At 33.6% G+C, this 16,880-nt stretch overlaps 1 protein-coding gene across 1 annotated transcript in view; it reads left to right on the forward strand.

The window, feature by feature from the left end:
- Positions 1 to 16,880, forward strand: part of LOC129233011 (annulin-like) — a 104,682-nt gene that overhangs the window by 58,571 nt on the left and 29,231 nt on the right. The window contains exons 3-4 of the mRNA XM_054867094.1: positions 14,491 to 14,624; positions 16,454 to 16,592. Coding sequence (XP_054723069.1) covers positions 14,491 to 14,624; positions 16,454 to 16,592 — 273 coding nt within the window. The remainder of the gene's footprint in view (positions 1 to 14,490; positions 14,625 to 16,453; positions 16,593 to 16,880) is intronic.

Genomic DNA, 16,880 nt, shown 5'->3' on the forward strand with positions numbered 1-16,880 from the left:
AATTAAAACTTTAGCGTAAAAATAGAAGTTCTGTCTAGAACTAGACGAGCCTACTTTCCCGTATATCCATACTACATTCTAATAACTAATCAATATTCTCAAAAATAGCTAAAATCGCAAATGTTTTCAAACATAATTTTAAAATACTTTAAGCTGATTTTTAGAAAAATAATATTTCTCACTCATCTAAAAAAAAATTAGATGCGTAAAAAAACGAACAAATAAAATAGCAGCAACTTTTAAACAAAGCAGCTAATACTTTTTTCCATTAAAAAAATCTTTAAGAGCTTTCAAAACGAAAAAATAATAATTAAAATTACTAAGCTCATTAAAATCATAGACTAATAATAAGAGTAGACCGAGCTTTCTCATTCTTACTGATAAAGAAAATTGGTTCATAGATGTATCATGTGACTAGTGGAAGGACTTGGCGAAGACTTTGGCAGCATGGTTGCTAGATGGCAGCATTATCTATAGTTTGGCACTCGACATGTATTTTAAGACAATGTGTTTTCATTAAAAAAAACTTCCAGGTGCAAAGATTGAACTGTTTTTCTTTTAGTTATGCATTATTTTGACATTAGTAATAGTTTTTGATCAATTTTCGGTAACTTTTATTTCATTTGGAGCTGTCAGCGTTGGCGTGAACGAAATGGCGTAAACGTTTTGCGTTAACGCAAAAATGTACTAATCGGTATCTTAAATTGAAACTGTTGGTAAAAATCTTACCGTTTGCTGATTCTTCTTGGTCGCTTGCATCTTCAATTGCTTAGAGAGTTATTGAAATTGACTAAAGAAAATGCACAGTACTATCTAAACGAAAAACTCACTATATTAACAAAATATTTACAACTTAGAATAACAAATTTACAAATCGGACTCCATAAAAGATCATTCTTCCGTGTTCCATCAATTCTATTTATTTTATTTCGCGCTGGCGTTGATCGTCTGCTATGATTAACGCCCGCTGTTGCTAGGATATCCACCAGTCACATGGATTGGTTTATGAGCAGCAAAAGGGTTGCCATAGCTCGGTCTACTCTTATTATTAGTCTATGATTAAAATAAATACATCATATCAAAAAAAATCGTTTCTTTTCCCCCTACTGTTGCCAAAAACAATTTTTTAAATGAATTATTGCACTTACCAAAATAAATAAAAACAATAAAATGTCAACTTAAAGAAATAATTTTCATTGTCAAAAAAAAAAAAAAAAATCGTCTGCGCATATCTTTTGTAGAAACATAAATGACTTCGAGTTTATTCGCCGAAAACTGAATACCTAAATTAAAACTTTAGCGTAAAAATAAAAACAAGTCAAATCAACAATAATTATTTCACAGTCAAAACCATAGCTGCGGGAGTCGGAGTCAATCTCATTTTGGGGTAAAGGAGTCGGAGTCGAATATCTAAGAATCGGAGTCAGTCATTTGTCCTCCGTGTATAAACTTTTGCCAAAGCTACGAAGTCAGAGTCGAAGTCGGGGAGTCGGAATCCGAGTCAAGTGCCCCTAAATATTTGGAGTCGAAGTCTGGAGTTTGGCGTCAAGAGCTATTTCCAACAAAAGTTGTTTGAAGTAAATCCGCCTTCAAGTACGGAATCTACATTGACTTTCAGTTTCCCCGCAAGCGCTAATGTTAAGGATTTGAACTGTTCAAAATTGAACGGAAAACTGTTCAAATCAAAAAGAAATTTTATATACAAGTTTTTCATCAAAAGCTTTTTCCTACAAAGTTTGTTTGAGGCAAATTCGCCTCAAAGTTCGGAATTGCCTTGAATCTCCCCGTAGGCGCTAATGTTAAGTTTTTTTGAACTGTTCAAAATTGAACAAAAAATAGTTCAAATCAAAAAGTGAAATATGGGAATGAGGTGTCCTCGCCGAGCTCTTTCGAACAAAAAAAAGTTTGTTCGAATCGGACTATTCATTCAAAAGTTATTAGGGGGGGGGGGGGGACAGACAGACACACCGACAGCCCGACAGAAATTTTTCCCCATCTCAATATCCTACTTTCCAATTTTTAATTTTTCGATATTTATTTTATTATTTTATCTATTTTTGACTTTTTTTTTTTTTTTGTTTTTCGTGATATTTTTAAGATGCATTAAGCCTTCTTTCATGCTTTTTTCTTCTTTTTCTGACTTTTACTGGGAAAGTAGGCTAATAAAAACAAGCAATAGCAGAGGAACTTCCAAAATATTTAAGTTCGGTATTAAATAAATGGCAAGACATATGGAATATATCAGTCACAGAAATTGATCTTGAAAAATATGCCTCAAAAACGCGAGAATCATGATTTTTGCATTTTTTACTCAGGATGTATCAAGGAGCTAAATTGGGCGCATCTTGGTAATCATATACTAGCCTAATCGGAAACTAGGGACCCTCCCCTTGGTGACCCTGACTCGAAATCGGTGCAGTGTAAAAGTTTTATAAGAGTTTTAGGGGGAGGACGGCAGGGGCGTGCACAGGGGGAGAAGGAACACCTGTTGGCTTAGGCCCGAGCCTGAAGGAGGCTCAATATTTTTAAAGCTAGGGTAGAAAATAGGGTTAAACAAAAAGAAAAGGACCTGAAAAAGTCATTTGTGACGGGTCCCAAAATTTATGTGCACGCCCCTGGAGGAGAGCAAGTCTACCAAACTCACAAAGCCTTGGTCCTGAATTGATTTGGGAAAGAGAGCAGGAAGTCCGAATTAAGGGTCTAAATTTCAAGTATGCTTAGCAGCTAATGAGAAAACTAGAATTGCTTTTTCTGTATTTCTTCAAAATTTTCACTCATTTAATGTTTACAAAATTAAGAATGGAAATTTTTTTTATTTTTCTTTTCTGATGTTAGAAATTAAAAGATAAAAAAAATTTTCTTATGTTTTACGGTACAAAACATTTCGGGTTTCGGGGGCGGGGTGGGCGGGTGCCCCCCCCCCCCTCTGAACTGGGTCTTGATGTTCATGACATATTTACAGAGCTAACATGTGGAAAATTATGATGATAAGAAAATGCGTAAGATTTATTCTACATCAAAATAAGTCCAAAATTTAAAAGTAAATTAAAAACAAAAAAAAGTAAAAAATCAGCTATGCTCGATTTGCTAGCAAATACTTCTTTGAAGATTCAACGAAAGCCTCTAAAAGCAGTGGTTCAAAAATTTAAAATTCAAGTCTTTTGACTGAAATGTTAGTTTATTATATTATTTCGGTTATTTCATTGTGATGGCATGCAAATACCCTGGTCTCTGGTCTGTGGCAATTAATAAATTTCTATGCATGGAAACAGGGCCGCCGCAACCAGTAACAGATCATGGTACCCATTTTAATGCCGGGCCTCTATAAGACTGCCCTATATCATGCCACCGCTATCTGTTCCTCAATTTGCGTCTCCCAAATTGAATACTTTCGCATTGCATGTATGCATGATGTTAAAATTTTCATTATAACTTGTAATTGAAATTTGAAATTTCAATGTTAACCATGCGTAGTAAGTTGAAGTTTGTAGAAAAATTCTGCTGAGAAGCAAAATTACCGCTCGTAGTAAATTTCTACTCTTCCTTATAGAAAAGTCAGTTCCGTGTATGGACCAAGTGGTCGGAAAGTGGGTCAATCCCCCTTTAATTTTCATTTTTATGTCAGTTATGAGCTGAATTTTTGCAATGCACAGTTACCTTGAAGTTTTAAGGGCCGTAAAACTTCGGTTGAACGCCCTCCATGTCGTAACACAGCTGAATTCTGCGGTATGTTCTACTCGCAGATATTTTGTGAAGTTTCGGTGATTCGGAGATGTTTTGAGTAAAATATCTGCGAGAAAATAACTTATAGAATAAGTGGCAGATTTATAGTTTTGAAGGCTCGTCGCAATATATTTTGTAGTCCCACTTAAAGAAAAGATAACAGAACTATAAGTAAAATATTTTTCAGTCGTCTTTTAGGATCCGCATGTCGTGAGACTCCTCGCAGCGAAATGGGTAGATTGGGCGCAACAGATTGGGCGCCGGGAACATTGTGCGCCGAGTATTTTGGGTGCCGTAAACATTGGGCTCCGAGCATTTAGCGCGCAGGGAACATTGGGGCGCCGGGCATATTGGGCACGGGGACATTGGGCGCCGAGCATATTGGATGCCGGGATCATTGGGTCCGAAATGCTCGGCGCCCAATGTTCCCCGGAGCCCAAAATGATCGGCGCCGAATGTTCCCGCGGCGCCCAAAATGCCCGGCGCCCTAACGGGGCCAGTTCTTCGGCGCCCAACTTCCTAGACTGCCTCGAATTGCGACATATGCTACATGGTAAATCTAGAGTCCCAAGGTAGATCCGTCACATGGGGCACAATTCATAAGTTGTGTTTGTGTTACTACATGGATGGTGTTCTACCGTTGTTTATGATTCTTAAGTCTTCAAGGTGACTGTGCATACCAACAAACATTCACCAAAAACTGATATAATGTTGAAAATAAAAGTAATTTACACCTATTTTTGGAACACTCTTCGGTGTAATAGTTAAAATAAAGGATGGATATCCCGAAGCGCGCATTGCAGTTATAACGAACTTTTTGGGAGGCAAGAAGGAGGGTGCCGTTTTAAAATGCTCTTTGTGCGAGGACAAAATTGTCTAAAAAACAGTTTTCCGCATTTGCTTTAACATGAAAAGATTTACGACTTCTCAAAGGTTTCCCGAGCCTCTACATTTCTTTTCAAATTCTTTACTGTGTTTTATGTTTGTTGAAGAGGAGAGGCTCGTAACCTATACATCTTTTATCCTTCCGAGCTTTGCGCCGAATGTATTGTACTGGTTTAAGTTCGCGCAGCGCAAGTTTTGAGGAGGCAATCAAAAATGTATGGATGGAAAGAAATGCAATGAAAATGTTTGATTAGAACTTTAAAAAATGGCTAGTTGTTCAGACATTTTTACTTCAATATAGGGCTTGATTTGCATGGGAGCTGATTGCAAACTAGTTCCTGCACTTCTTTTCAAATACAGGTGAATGTATATGTATTTAACATGAATTCAGACTATTTACGTTTGAAAATAAGAACTGGTAACTACAGGGCTTTTGCACTTCTTTTGTTAAAAATAAAACCTTGCTCAAAAAGAAAAAAAATTAATTTGAATTTTGTCATTTTGAATTCAAATTATGTTTTTCGCAATCACGAGTGTGTGTGTATATGTAAGCGTGTGTTTGTGTGTGGGGGTATGTGTATGTGTGTGTAGGCATAAGTGTTTGTGTGCAGGCATGAGTGTGGGTAGTTGTGTGTAGGTGTGTGTGTTTGTGTATGTATGTGTATGTGTGTAGGTGTATGTATGTGTGTGTAGGTGTATATGTAGGTAGGTGCGTGTATGTATGCGTGTAAGTGTAGGATATTGACAAAACAGAGGTGCAGCATCGCGTGAGGAGCCCGTTGACGGTGATGGTGCGGAGGGTGGTGGTGGGAAAAATCAAAGGAACGTCAAAAACAGTCAAATGAAAGCAATAAGCAATCATGATTGCTCAAAAAAAGAAAATGTGTAAGAATTCATTAAATTTAAATTGTAAGCATAACATCAATAAAAGAACCAAATGATAAATTTTAAACAAGGGAGAAAAAAAAGCAACTTAAAAAAAAGGAGTTGTAAGCTGCGTGATAGTGCAGTAAGCTCTAGCTATGCCATTGCTGTGTATGATTATATTTTGTTTCTAAAAAGTTATTTTTAGTATCTACATAATTGCTGCTTTGTATTTGTTTTCCCTTTATGCTGGTGCTTAGGCTTGTGTTATATTTTCCTTTATTCTGTGTTTATGTTTGCTGTCATTTCATAATTTTCAGTAGCCTCATTATTTAAGGTTGACATTGCGGGACCTACCTCGAATTATTGAAATCATAGAATTTTCTTAAATCAATAAATTTAAACTGAGCAATTAAATAGGAGCTGAGGAGCTTGACTTAAAACAAAGTGGGGACTGCCAGACCCGAGTATCCCTCCTCATATTTTGTTGAATTAAACGCATATCAATGTTTTATAAACATGTAAAAGTCTTGATTTTCTTTCGGTCTTCTTTTTGTATTTCAATGTGCATGAAATAGTAGGTATATGTAAAAAATATGTAAAAAAATACTTTAGTTTGATACAATTTCAGGCTTTTTTAAACAAAAAAAAAAAAAAAAAAAAAATCAATCAATCAAAACAGTAGTGTACCACACCTTTATTTATCTAAAAGCCATATCTTATCAGGGTTGTAAGAGTTTCGGCCAGTGATGGTTTTAACCATAGATAAAACCTGTGTAAACCGGCCAGGATAAAATCAGTTTTATCCAGATTTGGCCACTTACATAATTAGCAAATTTTACATGAAAACCAAATAATAATTTATTAAAAAGAAATGCAAAACAAACCATAATCAATCATCTTTCATTATTTATCTAAATAGTATGTTTTACAGTTTGTAGAAATTACAGCATGTTTAGAAGATAAGGTTTACATGAAAAATATGCAGTAACGTTAAAAAAATAATAGAGTGAAACATTGTAAGTTGAATAGATAGATTTTAACTCTCACATACAAATGTACAAAGTATTTCAAGTAATTTTGAAGAATAAAAGAGAGAAAAAAACTTTTTTTAGAAACATATATAGGCATTTTTTAAAAACAAAACTAAAAGTACAGGGGGAAAACACTTTCGAAAATTAAAAAGCAACATTACTGAAAATTTGCTATATTTATTTTACAGGCTGTTTTGTATTAGTTATGTCTTTTGTTTTAGTTGTGAGCAATTTCAGTTATTAATTTTGAAGAAAGTTTAAATTTGTTCACGATTGTTGTTATAATAATGTAAATTACTATAATAAAATAAATCACTAATATTATATTTAATTAACTAAAATTGTTGTGCTTAATTAAAAAACTTCCAACTAAAACATTTATTAGTTGCAAAACACACATCTCTCACATACATACAAATTAGAAGTGTATTTTCATGTAATTTAGTTTTGGCCAGTTCTATGGTGGTTAAATCCAGTTTTGGCTGGTTTTAACCAGTTTTAGCCAGTGGCCTGGATAAAATCAGTTTTGTCTGGCCAAAACTACAACCCTGTATCTTATATACTCATAAATTATTATAATGTATCTTATACTCATATTTAATTTTGTATAAATCTCGCAAACAAGAACACATACAAAATTAAAGATTTTACTAGATAAGTAATATGGAAAAGTACAGAAAAGAAAAAGGAACACCCCCCGCCTTAAGAATTGTTATTTTCCATACTTCATGTTTATTTTATTAATACAAAGTTTTAATCTGTTTTTCAAAACTTTTTTTTAAAGAAAAAATTCAGTGATAAATTCAAATTCATCCATTCTTTTTTTACTGTATCTTAAGATAAATCTCGCTAGCCAGAACAAGTGTTAATTTAAAGGTTTTATTAGATAAATAACATGAGAAAATATGCGAAAGGAGAAAAAATTTACCAAGAATTGTTGTTATCCCTGCTACATGTTTATTTTATCAATAAAGTTTCCGTATATGGTTTTTAGAAACCAATTTCTGACCACTTTTACTTCAAATTTGCAACAATCATTCTTAATGCTGACGGAAGATGATCAATTATTTTGGAAGGTTCCAGAATATGTTTTCAATTCGTAACATTGAACATTACAACAGGCCACATGATTAAGCTTCACCAGCCAGAGGTTGTGCATCACTGAATCAGTGGCGTAGCTTAACTTTCTGCCGTCCGGAGCGGTTTCTCAATTTGCCGCCCTTTGGTGGAGAAACAGTCAAAAGTTTTTTAAAGTAAAAATAATAAATTGATTTAAAAGAAAAATAAATACTGTCTTTCCACATTTTTCTTGCTAAAAAAAAGTTCTGGGCCCCACCGAAAATTTCCAGAAGTTAATTCAAAATTCACAGTTTTGGCAAATTTTTAGTAAAGCTAATAGAAAAGAGGTTTAGGGCTCCTTCCGGAAAACCATTCTTTATCTAATCATGATAAAACTAAAAAGTTTATATGGAAATAATTAGAGACGTACCGAGTACTCGGTAACTACTCGGTACTCGGCCTACTCGGCCAAATTCTGATCAGATACTCGGCCAATACCGAGTAGTTGCAACAAAATTGAATATTGTCCAAGACAGATACTAAAATTTATAAAAAAAGAGCAAGCATTATATTCTGCAATCATTTGCAATTAAAATTTATAAGTCAAATTTAAATTTTGAGAATAATGAAGTTTGTAATGCTTCAATGGAATAAATCTTTATTTTAATGTCCCCAAAGTTAATAAAACTCATTTATTAAAAATTATGCAAAAAAAGGTAAGTATAGAAAATATGGAATTTTATAATAAAAATAGATTTTTGCTACAAACAAAAATTAGTTATAAAAAACATAAAAATACCTTTGCTTAAAAAATAAAAGGAAATAAAACAATGTTAAAAGCATAGTGCGGGAACACTGCAAATACATGCTTTGGCGTTACAAGGAATTCTTTTTTCAATGCACAAAATGAGAGCTCGTGAATTTAAAGGCATCCGACAATAGTCGGATTTTTTTGTCGAATGTCTTTACATTATTTAGCTCACATGTAATGCACTGAAAAAGACGTTCCTTGTAACAGGGGGGGGGGGGGGCAGAAACACGTGTTTGCAGTGTTCCTGCACATTTGTTTTATTTGCTTTTAAAAATTATTTATGTTTGGCAGACTAGAACTATAATTGATTGGTATACAGTGAAACCCCTCCTAATGTACACCCCTCTTATGCAGACAATTTTTAATTCCCCAGTTCCAGTGCAAATAACATTTTTTAAACCCATGTCCTGCGGAAACCTCTCTATTGCGGACAAAAAAAAATTGTCCTGTTAGTGTCCGCATTAGAGGGATTTTACTGTAATTTGTTTTAATTGCAATTTGATTAATCATACTTTTTATTTATTTATAATAATTTTTTAAAAAAATATTTTTTTTTGTAAAATTTTTGACACAAACAAAATTGATTATATAATGCGTAAATAAATTTCAGCAGGAATTTAGTTTTAAAAACTTATGGACTAGGAGGTCCATGTACTGCTATTCCAATAAGTTCAAAATTCATCACATGTGTGTCGGTAGTTCTTCTTAAAATAAACATAATTGGTACTTGGTAACTCGGCCGAGTAGTGAAAGGCCGAGTACTCGGTAACTCGATACTCGGCCAAAGTGCTACTGGGTACGTTTCTAGAAATAATTTTGAACTGAAATTTCAAGCAGTATAATTGTTGCCGTGAGAATAACAAGTAATAGTGAAAGTATACAAGTAATGTAGTTTTAATTGTGTAAATAATCGATATACAGTAAAACCTGTAAAGTTGACCACCCTTGTAAGTTGACCATCTGTCTATGTTGACCGCTTTTGTCAGGAACAGAATTAGTCCTATCTCATATAATGAAGGAAAACCTCTGTAACTTGACCACCTCTCTATCTTAACCACTAATATATGCCAAATTTGGTTTGGAGTATTGTAAAAAACCCTTTGTAAGTTGACCACTTGGTTTATTTTTTTAAACTTTCTTCAGCAAATTATTTTATTTATTTATTTATTATTATTATTATTATTATTTTGATAGCTTTCCAAAAATGTTTTTAATGCTTTGATGACAGGCTAGCATTTTACTAACTAGAGAGCATTAACTTAGAGCAGCATAAAGCTTATGCTGCTCTTCATTCTCCAAACTTGATTTTCATTTGTTGTTCTATTTGAGATAGCTTTTTGTACTCTGTTCAAGGAAAATAGGAGTCAATAGAAAAGTTCAAAGTTTTTTCTTTCAGTTGTAATATGTTGTGGCAACACAGGAATTGTGCTATAAAAAGCAGGCCTGGATCTATACATTTTGGGCCCCCCTGCAACAAAATATGTAGGGCCCCCTCGCTAGTGGCCAGCAGTGCCAATTTGTGAAGTGAATAAGTCTTAGTGCTAGTTTTTTTCTATTTTTTCTTCAATTTTTAGGGCCGTTAGCCCCTTTAAGGACGCGGGCCCCTCGCACTGCGGGTAAGCAGATCTGGGCTTGCTAATGAGTAAAGTTACATGTTTCTGGTGCAAGGGATTAAGAGATAGGACAATTTAATTTTGCCTTTATGAACTGGGAGAGTCGCGCTTATTGCTCTTTGAGATATAAGTTGTACAAAAAAGGCTTGAAAAAGAAAGTTGAACTTGAGATTAATAAAAAGTATGAAATATTACATTAAAATTAATTAAAAATGGAGAAAGCCAGAGAAAATTAGCCGGCACAAATGGAATTTCTAAAACTACAGTGTCTAATATAGTTAAAAACAAGGAAAAAATAACAAAACTATTTGAATAGTATTTTTAATTATTTTTTCACTTTCAATAATGTTAAACAATGAAGGTGAGTTGAACTGAAAGAATAAGGGTGAATTACTCAAAAAATGAATACATAGTGCAAGAAATGACAAAAAAAAAAAAAAATCATTATCGCCCTTTATAAGTTGACCACCTGTCTAAGTTGACCACCAAAGTACTGCACCGCGAGTGGTCAACTTACACAGGTTTCACTATTTATATAAAACAAATTGAAACCTTTTAACAACCAGTCATATTGAGCTATTCTCTAATCAATAACTCAGGTTTTAATGAATGAATATAGCATTTTAACTACTAAAAATAATAAAAATATTTGCTTATGTACAGTGGCATAGCTTCACATTCTGCCGCCCGGGGCGGTTTCTCAATTTGCCACCCTTTGGTAGAGAAACAGTCCAAAGTTTTTAAAGTAAAGATCAGAAATTAATTTAGAAGAATAATAAATACTATCTTTCCTCATTTTTCTTGCTAAAAAAAGTTCTGGGCCCCACCGAAAATTTCCAAAAGTTAATTCAAAACTCGCAGTTTTTGGCAAATTTTTAGTAAAGGTAAGAGGAAAAAAGCTTGGGGCTCTCACCAGAATTTTTTTTTCATAATGAAAGTCAATTTTCTGCTTGTTTTGGTGACATTAGGGGGATGGGGTCTCTCAAGGAAATTTTCCAAAATCGAAATGTTAAAAAAAGCAATTTTAGGATATCTTTGGATATGTTAAGAGAATGGGGAAGGTTTGGGGGTGCTGTCCGGAAAGTTTTTCTACAATACTGGGGGAAAACACCTGTAGGCTGCCTTTAGTGTCCTCAGAGCTTCCCTAAACTGTAACAAAGACTGGATTTTCCTCCCGAAATATTTTCAACATTGAAATTAATTTTAGATTATCTTTGATCAGGTTAAGAGAACAGGGAACGTTCTGCGGCCCTCTTTGGAAGTTTTTCGGTATTGAATATTCAAAAACGCAATTGTGGACTGTCGAATGTCCCAAAAATGTTGGGAAGTTGGATGACTCCCCCGCTTCCTCTGGAAACTTTTTAATTAATTCATCCTAAAAACACGGCAAAAGGTGTTGTTTGACAACGTTATGAGAAAGAGGTCAAAGTGGGGCTTCTAGGCCAAAATCTTTCTGTAAACTGATGTCCATTTTAAACTCTTTATCATTGAGAAAAAAAGACGTTGCAGGCTTCCCTCAGAAATTTCTAAAAACTAAATTTTGAGCCATGTGTGATGATGTTAAGATATTGCATAGACATTTAGGACCCCTTCCTTAAAATTTTTCTGCACTTAGAAAATTCCAACTGAAATCCCTTGAAGTTTTAAAATCCCAACGTTAAGCTATTTTTGGCGATGTTAGGTGAAAGAGGTTTTTTGGGATCTCCCTCGGAAAATGTTCAAAGTTAGAGGACTAAACACACATTTTACGATATCTTTGATCAAGTTACCGGAAGTGTTGGGGTTCGAGAAAATTACAGGGTTTGATTGCTCTTCCTGGAAAATTTTTAACATTGATTGAGGCTTTAAAATTGTAATTTTATGCTGTCTTTGGTTTGCAAATGAGAAGGGGGTTGGAATTCTTTTGCCTAAAAGCACATTTTAAAACGATTTTTGGCAAAGGGGAGGGGGTTGTTTGAAAATGAAATTCCTAAAAACGCTGTTACTTAGGCTTTGTTTGGTCTAGAAAAGAAAAAAAAAAAAAATACAGATAAGTGGCATTGCTATGAAATTTTTTCAAAATTAAAGCCCTAAAATGCATTTAAAGTTTGGTGACATTAAGCAGGAGCTTAAGAGTTCGGCACCCTACCCTTCCAAATTTAAAGATCTAGAAAAGCAATTTTAGGGTCTCTTTCGTGTCATCAAAGGAGGCTATGACTCCCTTCTAGATCCGTGCTTGGGCACCCCCCTTAATGTTGACAAACTCAGAAGTTGCCACCGATGGCACAGACACGGCTTACCCCCTCCCCTTTCCTAAATTCGATACAGCTATATTACCGAATTTGGATAAACCATACTGATTCATGAGAAGGCAGGGGCGGCATTTTAGCATTCATTTGGGGGGTCGAGTTTCTTAAATATGAGTTACCTCAGTAGTCAATAGGGTGCAAAACACACACTGACTAACAAGAAGTGGTCATAAAACGGGTCTAATATTAACAAAACATAATGTTTAAAAACATGATAACTTATAAAATAAATTAAAATGTATGACAAAGTTTTAATTTGCTTTATAACACACCTTGATACTACAGTTTTTACCTTTTAGTGAATTTTTAATGCATGCTTTTCGGAATTCAGAAGAACAGGAAATCATGCACTAATCCAACAATGCCCAGGGTAGTGCCCTTTTGCCAACACAGCTAAAGATAAAATTTGTTGACCCATGGTGCTTTGAAAATAATTCTCTAACCTCTTGAGACATAAAAATGATCTTGTTCAACTAGCTGAGCTGGTTGAAATGGTTAAAAAACTACTTGAGGCAACAAAGTTATGCATGAAAATACACTTTTTAGATCTTGCCCTGCAAAATCACCCAGGCAACTTTAAAAATTGTGAGGGGCTTCATTTTTCATCATTGAATAATCTAGTCTCTATCTACAAAACAATGTTTCCTGACTCATTGAAATATTTTATTTTTTGTTTTCAACATCCAATCCAGATAATATAGAGCAAACAATGTAGAAAAATATTCATCAAATCTTGGGTTAATTCCATTAAAAACAGAGTCTATTAGTTTATACGAAATATTAAATCAATGTTTGACTTTTCATCATCATGTAGATATCTGTCACATAATCTAAATTGATTTTTTTTTTAAATTTGCGCAGAGTAAGATTTTTTTTTTGAAAAGTTGCACGCTTGGTTGAAATAAACATCCAAGTTATAATCATTAAAAGTTTAAATTGTAGACTGAACTGAAGCTTGATTAGTCTAAAAAGAAAGGTAATACGTTGAAGATGTTTTGATAGAGTAAAGCATTGTTCAAAAACTTTCTATGATATAAACAAAGTAAATAAAATTTAAACAAAGCCATTCATGTTAGAGGGCACCAGCATTCTCACCATTGAAAGAATCGTTTTGCAATAATTCTGGCAGGCGTCAAATCACTACTTTGAAGTTATCCAGAAATGCTTTATGGTTTTAACTATTGAAGACCGTCTTGTGTCACTCCGAATCATAGTTAAAGAACAGAAAATGAATTTGTTGATGTGCGGTATTTCTTTTTCAAAAATAGCATGTATTTTTTAGAAGTTTCTGTGAAATAATGCTATGCGTTGAGTAGCTGGAATGTTGCTACTTGAAGAAAGCAATACATACTCAATAAATAAACATACACTTAAAATATGAGCGTAACAATCAATGTGAAGTCCCAAGGAATTCTCTTTTGAAAATCATGCACACCACTTGCTTGCACAGGCCTCTCATATTGTCTGTAGCATCGTTCCAGATCCAGGCCCGGATTTGCGTTCCCATAGATCCCGCAGTGAGGGGTGTGGCGCATCCTTAAGGGGCCCAACGACTTAAGAAATTGAGAAAGAGAAAAAAAACTAGCACTAAGGCTTATTAACGTTGTACATATACACTGCTGGCCTTTGGGGAGAGGCCCTACAGATTTTGTTGAAAGGGCCAGAAATTTATAGATCTGGGCCTGATTGTTACACTGGACACACAAAATGAAAAATTTTAAAGCTCACCATGGTTCTACGTTAGTTTTTTCTGTGCTGAAAAGGCCAGAAAGTGCTCTATGAACTCCACGGAGAACACTTGCTTGTGCCTGGAAATGTGTCGAGTTTCGTCAACTATTACTGAGAAAGAGGGAGATTTTTTTTAAACTGAAGGTTGACATGCAATTTACAAAAATTGAATTTACCCATTTCTTATCATTCTGCTCAAAAAATTTGGGAGTGCGACTGTAATCAGTGACTGATTAATGCAATTGCTGAAACATACTTTTTTATTTTGCCTCCGTAATAGATCAAAAGCATGATTTTCTTATTGGAATTACTGCCTTATTGCCGCTCCCAACAAAGTGCCGCCTGGGACGGGCTGCCCACCCTTGCACTGAATTAAAATATCAGCCTGGTGTTACAATTTTAGTTGGTACTAACCAAAATGTTGATTCAAAATGCAAATAAATTTTCTGTTTATAGTTTTATTATTTAAATTGAATATTTTTCAGATGCATCTTCACCATCTTATTCTCAAAATACTGAAATACTTTTACCAATTGTATTGGGAGACGATGGATCAGAATTGCCTGCAATATGGAAAGTTCAAATTAGATCTGTACATGAAAAAGATTTATGCATTGAAGTAAGCCTTTTATGACATGTATTTTCCCCCCTGTGTGTAAAAACTGAACTTTCAAGAGAAAAACTAAAAGGAAAAAGTTTTCTTTATTTTGAAGATAGATTTGGTATTGTAAGCTACATATGCTCAGTGTTTAGGAGAAACGCACTACAAGCAACCAAACTATTTTAGTTGCTACCTTTTTTCTTAGTTTGTAGCATAATGCTTCAGTTTTTAGTAGCTTAAAAGTAGTGTTTCAAATATACTTTTTTTAAACAGTGCAGTGAATAGTGTGATGCTAAAACATATTAGTTTGTAACACCCCCTGATAATTACTTTTGACATTTGATTAGTATAGAAACGAGGTTCAAAGTAATTTCTTGAATCAAAAAGGTGCATGCAACTCTGTTAGTAAATGCAATGAGAATGTACCTGTGGCTGAGCGAGCTTTTGAAATCAAATTATCTATGGTGCTCAAAAACAGCAAGCTTTTCCTCAAAATTTCAATTCTTTTTTTTTTTCTTTTTTTTTTTTTTCTTTCTTGTTATTGAAATCACATGTGGTTAATTTTCTTTACAATAATAGTTTGAGCTACTTTAAAGTTTCATTAGGGCAGTATTGGACTGCCATGACCAGCATGTAATACTTATTTTTAGAGCAATGAAGGAATGTTTTTCTGTTGTGTGTAAACTTGCAAGTTAAATAAGATTCTATTTGTTTCAACTTTTAAATTCTACTGTTTCATATAAAGCAAGCTTTAAACAGAAGTATGTGGATTTTTTTCTCATTTTGAGTCATGCAGTGAACATTTCCATGGAATCTGATATTCAGAAATGAATTTACACTTACAAGAATATTTCTCACTCCCCTCTTTCAAACATTCGTAAAATATGATAACTTCTGCCTGGTGGAAACTTACATTTTACTTTCAACAGAAAGACTACCTTAATTCAGACGTTAAGTATCAAAACTAATTCAATCCATGAATTTTCAAAATTTATTGGTGGATTTTAATTATTATGCTGCAAACGACCTTGGGAAGTTTTTATCTTATCATTTTTTTCTGCATTAAATGCATATGAACTACAAGTATTTTTTAATAATCATTATTTTCTTGCATAAAAAAATAATAATGTTTAGTTTAATAAATTATGTTTGTGACTGAGCAGGTCAAACAGAAACTTATTAATAGGCAAAATCAGTACCTATAGTAGTAACAAAATTTTCATTTTAAAACTGATCCTTGTTTCAAAAAACAGTAAATATTATGCTAAAATGTATAAGTTTTACTAAGAATGTAGAGTAAATATTACTCTTCCAAGTTTTGTGATTTTTTGATAATTTATTTTAATTTCTTAATTCTATTCTCAAATCATTCTCTTGGATAAAGGAAATGAAGGAATGATGTCTCAGTGCCAGGCTAGCATGATTTTTAACCTTTCAAGAAAGAAGATTTGCTTTTGTAATTAAATACTGTTTTAAACTTCAAAGGGTAAGGAGGGCACAATGGGGGAAAAAAATGGATGCATTGAATGTTGTCTTAAAAGGGGCAGAGTGTAAAACCCTCCTAAAGATGGGGAGGGGGGGTCTCTATTAAATGCAAAATGCCCTAATGCCACGGTGTGCGGTATTATAGTGGACTTACTTTTTCAAATCATTATTTGAAATCCTGCCGTAACTTCAAGCACCGGTGCATATTTGTGGTGAAGTGACAAAATATCAAAAACAAAAACATATTGAAAACTCTGTTAAATTTATTTGATAATCATTTTATGTGTATTCTCAATGCATTGAAATGATTAAAACTAGTTGTGTTATTAAAAAATAAAAAATGTGTATATTCTTTTTCAAAGATTATCCCAGCAGAAAATGCTATTATTGGAGAATGGATGTTGGAAATTGATTCAAAGTTCAAAGATGTTACAAATGCTGCTGATTTTCGATATAAGGTGAAAGAGCCAATAATTATCCTATTCAATCCATGGTGTGAAAGTAAGTTTATTTTGATTTTGCCATACATTTTATGATGGTTCATAAAATAACTTCTTTAATGATTTCCAAATTACTAATTGTACTTCTAAAAAATTGAAGTTTTAAAAATTACAATGGTGTTTTTCGTTAAAGGTGACTTTGGGAATTTTTTTATTTTGGCCAATTTAATTTCTTTATCTCTATTGCAAACTTAAATTTCATGATTGATTGTGACAAAAAATTTTGACATTTAACAACTTCAATTTCTAAATTATCAGGATTCGTACGGCCCTTCAAAACTCCTCCAAT

The sequence above is a fragment of the Uloborus diversus genome, chromosome 1, assembly GCF_026930045.1.
Source record: "Uloborus diversus isolate 005 chromosome 1, Udiv.v.3.1, whole genome shotgun sequence".
Lineage (NCBI taxonomy): Eukaryota > Metazoa > Arthropoda > Arachnida > Araneae > Uloboridae > Uloborus > Uloborus diversus.